General features: G+C 43.0%; 1 protein-coding gene across 1 annotated transcript; it reads left to right on the top strand.

Annotated features, from left to right (window-relative positions):
* The first annotated feature begins 2,215 nt into the window (after positions 1-2,215).
* On the top strand, positions 2,216-6,251 carry LOC147979095 (serine carboxypeptidase-like 26). Its single transcript, XM_087546740.1, has 10 exons — positions 2,216-2,648; positions 2,827-2,934; positions 3,057-3,152; positions 3,249-3,341; positions 4,057-4,145; positions 4,464-4,739; positions 4,814-4,962; positions 5,247-5,342; positions 5,600-5,705; positions 5,829-6,251. Exons 1-10 carry the CDS (start codon positions 2,363-2,365, stop codon positions 5,973-5,975), a joined length of 1,446 nt encoding a protein of 481 aa, XP_087402866.1. The 5' UTR covers positions 2,216-2,362; the 3' UTR covers positions 5,976-6,251.
* Positions 6,252-7,248: the final 997 nt, after the last annotated feature.

The following is a 7,248-nucleotide window of genomic DNA, read 5'->3' as shown; positions in this document are numbered from 1 at the left end:
ACCTTAATGTATTTGAAACCTTGCATAACTGAGGGCCGAAGGGGTCTGACGAACTCTATATAAGCCACCCCCCTCCTCAGTGTAAAGGATTCGCATCCCTGTAATTCATACACACATAATCCAGTCGACCGCCTCCGGGCTCCGAGACGTAGGGCTATTACTTCCTCCGAGAAGGGCCTGAACTCGTAAACCTCGTGTGCCTACAACTACTCCATAGCTAAGATCTTGCCTCTCCATACCTACCCCCCTACATTACTGTCAGACTTAGAACCACGACAGCCGCCAGCAGCTGCCGCGCCCGCGCAGAGGGTTTTGACGGCGCCGTTGCTTACTCTCTGAACCGATCGAACACAGTCGGGGATTTTGGGTGATCTCGCCGAAGCAAGTCACACCTGCAACGGTGGATGTTACCGTTCTAGATCAAGAGGATTGCAGAGCAGCGTAGGATTTTTGGGGGGGGGGCAAGAATCATTGGCTCTGATTATGAATTGTCACGCCTCGATCTGGATCGTGGGCGACCAGATTAGGCTAGGGAAATCAGGAAGTGGATGAGCGAGACTTGGAGAAGGTGGTGAGCACAAGAGTGAAGCGAGATGGGATTTCAGAATTCACCAATATAGTCTGTCCACACACACCCTAATGGGCTTAAGTATAGATGCAACACCCACGATCAGCTGGCCACGCACGCACGAATCTCTGGTCCCTGGGACCCACTTGTCAGTCACACGGTGGTGTCGAGCACTGCCGGTGTGACAAAGTGCCAAAAGGATTTCAAGCCTGAATTATTTTTGCTCGGCCATACTATTAAGAGAAAGGCATATTCGGAATTGCAATCTTGGATAGAAAGATTTGCATACTTCTCTCAATTTTCTTGCTTTTTGTATAACTGCCTTTGTAGATGTGCAAGCAAAGACAAACAAAAAAATGCATGCAGTACAATTGTATGGGACGGTATGGGAAGTCCCCTCCATCAACAGATCGGGTCCGATACGGCTCAGCAGGTGACACATGTGTTTCTCCGGAGACGTCGAGCAATGCCTGTCGCCCTCAAGTGAAGCCGTCGGCGATGCATGCCGATGGATGCTACGCACGGCGTCTCATGCGGAGGGGTCAAGTCATGCCTGCTACCGGCCGGCACGCACGGTGGCTCTGGCGGAGGTGTCATGTTTAGCCTGTTGCTGCTGGATCGAAGGTGGTGCGATAGTGGCAGGAGGCAGGCGGTATGGGATTTCTTTGTCTTCCGGTATCTTCTCCGGAGGTATCCGGTTATCGAGGAGTCGGTAGCCGAATATGGGATGTAAGGCTTCAATGACGAGTTTGTGCACTCTGGTGGAAACACAAGATCTATGACCTGGCTATGTCGATGTGTGCCTGCGTTGTGTCCTTACTGAAGATGGTGGATTGAAGCTTCACTTTAGGAATGAGAATACAGAGTTCAACCTTGGGTTGGACTCATCAACATCGACGCACGTGTGGCGATTTCTTTTTGAAGGCGTAGCCTAGAAGTTGTATATTTTTCATTTTAATTTTGTCTTATATCATAGGGTTAGTTAGTGGCGGAGCCAACCTTTCAAAAAGCTCGGGCAAAGTCTATGCATGCATGGTGACGTTGCCCAGTATTTGCACCAGAGCATCAGCAATTAGCATTACTAACCATGTTCTGATAATATTATTTAATAGAGACTGGCCGGAGCAGCCCGGGCAGCCGCTCCAGGTTGCCGGGAGCTAGGGTTAATGTCTATCGGGTGGAGCTACTGTCGCGAGGCATTCGGCCTTGAATTTTAATTTTGCCTTTTTTGGGGCCTGGTGTTCGGCTGCTGATTTTTCATTTTTAATAATATATGGCTACGCGCATCGAGGCTTTTGAGAAAAAGAACATGTAGTACGATGGTACTGTTTTCGGTAAAAATGAAAAAGAAAGAGAGAAAACAGAAACTGCAAACGCCAATCTCACTTGTCTCATGCACGAAGGTTTCTACTGTATGCTCGTCCAACTTGATGAATCGGTACGTGTGACCGTGTCAGCGTTTAGTCAGTCACAAGGCAAGCCGCCAAAAGCATCAGACGCATACGCCAACAACGCACAGACACGAGTCGGAGATGCCCTCGGCAAGGCTGCGGTGCCGGTGCCGCGCAGCAAATAAAATTCGTTATCCCTGGTTCACATGCAGCCAAGCCGGCCAATGGCCTCCTCTCACTCTCACCCCCACCCCCACCCCCACCCCCAGCTCTGAGCTCCCTCCAACTTCACATGATCTTCTAGTGTGATCTCACTCTCACACAGATTGACTTGCGCCCAGCCCCTGCCTCTCTGCTCTTGCTGTCCCAGCCAAGCCACTCACTCTCACATTTGCACATTCTCATGGCGGCAGCGGCGAACCAAGACAAGCAGCGGCGGCAGCTCATCCTTGCTCTCTTTCTCCTCGTCTTGGCCTCCCAGAGTTGGCGCTGCTGCTCTGCAGGTTACGGTAGTGGGCAGGAAGCTGATAGGGTGGTCTTCCTCCCCGGTCAGCCAAGGAGCCCGCAGGTCTCTCAGTTCGCCGGGCATGTCACCGTGAACAAGCGGAATGGGAGGGCGCTCTTCTACTGGTTCTTCGAGGCTCAGTCACAGCCCTCGCATAAACCTCTCCTGCTCTGGCTCAATGGAGGTTTCTTACTTTGCACTTATTCACTTGTCTGTTCTCTCTCTTTTATTTTACCTCGCTTATTTCAGGAAATGTTTTGTAGAGATTATCTTGTGTTCCTCTCCTCGCGGTTCAGTAATAATTCGGTTGCTACTTGGGGTGAAAAATAAACAACTTTTTTGTTCCCTGCACATGCATGCAGGACCAGGCTGCTCATCAGTTGGATACGGAGCTGCTTCTGAGCTAGGACCTCTCAGGGTGAGCAGATTTGCAGCAGGGCTCGAGTTCAACAAGTTTGCATGGAACAAAGGTGTTGCAGCTTGCAAGCATTGCACTTGTGCTAACTTATTATGAATTTATGATTATCCCAACGGTTCTACCTACGTAAAAAAAATCTGAATATTGGTATTGTTCTCGATTGACTCTTGCCAGAAGCCAACCTGCTCTTCGTGGAGTCCCCTGTTGGGGTTGGCTTCTCCTACACCAACACATCCTCTGACCTCACCAACCTCAATGATGATTTTGTAGGTAACTGAGTATTCTTTTCGGGAAGTGTGCTTGCTTTTCATAACTGTTTGAGGCGTTTTGAAATGTTCATCAATTTCCATTTTCTCTTTTGTATAGCTGAGGATACATATAATTTCCTGATTAATTGGTTCAAGAGGTTTCCGCAGTACAAGGACCGGGAATTCTATATCTCCGGAGAGAGCTATGCAGGTAAATGTTTACATCGACAAGACACTTGTTCTTCAGGCCTTGATTTCCAGAGTTGATCTTAGTAACCTGCAAACTTAATTTTTTCAATATAGTTGTCCTACATGTCTGACAAAGTCGTAAAAATAATAAGTCAATCTGGCCTTTCGAATTAGGTTCTTTACCAATTCCTATTTATTTTAGTGTAATCCATAAATCATTAAATTTAAAGGAATTGGGCAATAATTGATGTTAAAGCATAGATGGGAAATTTTGGTGAGAAAATTTTAAAATATTAATCCTGGCAAGTCATGATGCTCCTGTAGTTCAGAGGAAACTTGAAGGTGGGTAATATGCTCATCTCATTTTCCCCACCCATTCCTGCCTACCTTCTTTTTGGCCAATTTTAGTGTTCGTTTGATCCCCTTTTGTGGAATTTTGTGACTCATTTTCTACAACATATTATCAAACAAGCACACAACACGGTTCAGCAACCTCAGATTGGGCCTACATTGCTATGTGTCTTGTAACCTGGGAGAAACAGAGGTTTACCATACCATGGAAACAAAGCAAAGTGAATAACATTTTGGTGGCATGGCCCTTTAGATTGGTTCCGGTATTCCTGACATGTCCAATGGTCATATTAGACTTCTGTGATATTTCAGACATGGTGGAGCAAGAGATGCGCTGCAATTCTATTTTTGTAGATCACTAGTGAAGAATTTTAAATTTTATACAGGTCATTATGTGCCACAACTAGCTGACCTTGTCTATGAGAGGAACAAAGACAAGAAGGCCAGCACATACATCAACTTTAAAGGGTTCATTGTGAGTATATAATTTGATAGCTTCTGTTGTTTATATTTCTGGTTCGGCCAGTGGCCTTGTTCATTCTTGTTTGAAAATGGGATTACATAATGTATTGTTTTTTATAGTTTATAACTTCGAAATAATTCATGTATTTCCTGGGATGATTTAGATGAAAAATATTGCATACTTATTTCTGTGAAAATTACAACAATCTTGGGATTTGTTAACCTTCCGATGAACTTCCATTTTTTTCTATAAATGTATATATTGCCTAGGTTTTCTGTGGATAGTTTGAAATTTTATAACATCATAACATTTATATTGGCCCAAATGTAGGTTGGAAATCCATTAACTGATGATTACTATGACTCGAAGGGACTGGCCGAATATGCTTGGAGCCATGCAGTTGTATCAGATGAAGTTTATGATCAGATAAAAAAGAATTGTGATTTTAGAGCCTCAAACTGGACCGATGATTGCAACAAAGCCATGAACACCATCTATGGACAGTACCAGTTGATCGACATATACAACATTTATGGGCCCAAGTGCAATCTTGGACAAACATCAGCAGCATCTGTTGTTGACAAAGCACTCAAATATAGTGACCATGTAAGGGACAGACAGTTTAAATTAGAACTTCTGCTTCTGAATTTCTAAGTATGTTAATTTCTTTGGCATGGTAGGAACCTTTCAGGAGGAGGATTAGGTTGTTCTCAGGATACGATGAGTGCTACTCATCTTATGCTCAGGAGTACTTCAATAAGGCAGATGTGCAAAGGGCACTTCATGCAAATGTCAATGGGATGTTGCCTGGGAAATGGCAAGTTTGCAGGTGATTTCTGCAGATCTTTCCATTTTTTACCTATGAAATTTTAATCTAGTAATTACAACACTGAGTTGAATTATATCATGGGACATAGTTTAAAATAAGCGTTGCAATGTTAATATAGTTTTGATGTGATTCTACTTTGTGTCATTAACATTCTATCCAGGGACTCCAAACGAATGTCAAATGGACAACTGCCGACTCAAATTTGGAAAATGCTCCAAAGAGATAATTTTACACGTGGAGAAGAAATTGAATTTGACTTATTTCCATTTTCATTTACCATGCAGTGACTCCATTCTGAAGTCGTACAACTTTTCGGTACTTTCCATTCTACCAATATACTCCAAGCTCATCAAAGCAGGACTGAGAGTCTGGCTCTACAGGTGTATTTCTGCACCTTGTACCCTACCACCATGTGTCAGTTCTCATATGCATTAAAAGTAGACACTGTTTGTTACTTCCATGTACTGATATTATCCTCCCAAATTACTTTCTGTAAGACGGTAACCTTAAAACACAATTTTGCTGTTCTCTGATGGCTTAAAAATCTTAGAATAGATGTTCTTTTCATTGGCATGTTAGAATAGGTGCTATGTTGGTGTTCCGCAATCGGCAGTGACCTATAATTTTGTGCATGCAGTGGAGATGCGGATGGCAGGGTCCCAGTGATCGGGTCACGATATTGTGTGGAAGCACTTGGCTTGCCTATCAAGTCACAGTGGCAACCATGGTACCTGAACAAACAGGTCAGAAATTCTGAACAATCAAGTGAACATTCTCTGGGGCTACAATGATACTGCTAGTTAAGTTAGTTTCTGAATGCAATCTAGACTCCACTGGCCCTGACGAGAGAGACATTTGCACTGTAGGTTGCTGGAAGATTTGTGGAGTACCATGGTATGACCATGGTGACAATAAGAGGGGCTGGCCACTTGGTACCCCTCAACAAGCCCACAGAAGGGATAGCGCTGATCGACACATTCCTTCTTGGTAAACAGCTTCCTACACACCGATGATGGTTAAATTTGGGATCAGGTGAAATCTACCTATGACCCAAAATGAGTTCAAGGAGAGTTTATGTAGGAAGCATAACATAATGCATAATTTCTTCAAACATGGTAATGTTCTGAACTTTGGGGCTGATCCTTTCCGTGGATGAATCTGTCTTAAAAAAATGTTGATGTCCCATTTAGAGGTGCTTGGTAAATTTTTCATTGATCAGCTGGACATGTATTGATCAAATTGAGCTAGCGTTCAAGAAATGACAGGTGGCACATGCTAATCTTTTTTAACAGTCAAGGCTTAAAAGTTATCTTCTCACTAAACGTATAAATATATATTTAAAGGTTTAAATGGAAGGAGGAATCGAACTCAGGTCGGGTAATATAGAATTAAGGGCATTTTTTAAAAATTCCAGTGGAATTTTTCGAATCACTAGAATTCGAGTGGCATTTATAGTCTGCAGTGCCATTTTTCAAAGTTTGGAAATTGCAGTGGCGTTTCTCAGAATCGCCAGAATTCGAGTGGCATTTATCAAATTAACCCTAAAATTAAATGGAGGAATCAAACTCAGGTATGCTAGTTGCTAGCAGGCACTAGGAACCAATGAGCCAACACATGCTTGGTGCTATAAGATTAGATCTTGATTTACTTAGGGAAAAAATGCGGTCCTTTTCTCACTATTTTTTATCTGTTCGTTTTTCGTTTCTTTTCCATTTTTTTGTTTTTCCTTTTTGCTTCTTTTTTCTTTTTGACAAAAATGCTATGGTTTTTAAGTATTTGTAAAAAAATACAAAAGATGTTAGCTTTTTCTAATTTTGTTCAAAAATACAAATATTCGCATTTTAAATTTTTTTACAGAAATTTAAAGAAAAAATGCATCTTTTAAAATTGCTTAGAATGTCAAAACATAAAAAAAAATTGGAAAACGCTTACGTTCTGCCGGCTGATGCACGCAGGACATCATCCGCCTGCGCTGCCGTCTAATTAAACATGACCATACGGTGCAACAAGCCACAATGTGTGATCGAGACGTGCCCGGATTGCAACATCATTGGCGTTTCTGAGACATTGTCATGGTTGCAGAGGCAAGTTTCTGAAACATCATTGTTGTTGCAAAGACGCGTTTTTCAAACAGATCGCACACGCCTAGATCAATGTCACTGGTGTTTTTGAAACATCCCCATTGTTGCAAAAGCATGTTCCTAAAATGTTGTTGCAGAGGCGTGTTTCTGAAACATCATCCTTATTGCAGAGACAAGGATCTGTGAGCTCACGGGATTGTAACAT

The sequence above is a fragment of the Triticum urartu genome, chromosome 3A (assembly GCF_056163025.1).
Source record: "Triticum urartu cultivar PI428250 chromosome 3A, HENAU_Tu73, whole genome shotgun sequence".
Taxonomy (NCBI): Eukaryota; Viridiplantae; Streptophyta; class Magnoliopsida; order Poales; family Poaceae; genus Triticum; species Triticum urartu.
Note: the sequence above shows the minus strand (reverse complement) of the source record. Positions and strands in the feature narration are given on the sequence as shown.

Excerpts from the sequence above, each read along its gene's own strand:
- LOC147979095 (XM_087546740.1), top strand. The coding sequence starts at position 2,363 with ATGGCGGCAGCGGCGAACCAAGACAAGCAGCGGCGGCAGCTCATCCTT. Across the intron at positions 2,649-2,826 it reads CCTGCTCTGGCTCAATGGAG|GACCAGGCTGCTCATCAGTT; the intron begins GTTTCTTACTTT and ends ACATGCATGCAG. Across the intron at positions 5,343-5,599 it reads CTGAGAGTCTGGCTCTACAG|TGGAGATGCGGATGGCAGGG; the intron begins GTGTATTTCTGC and ends TTGTGCATGCAG.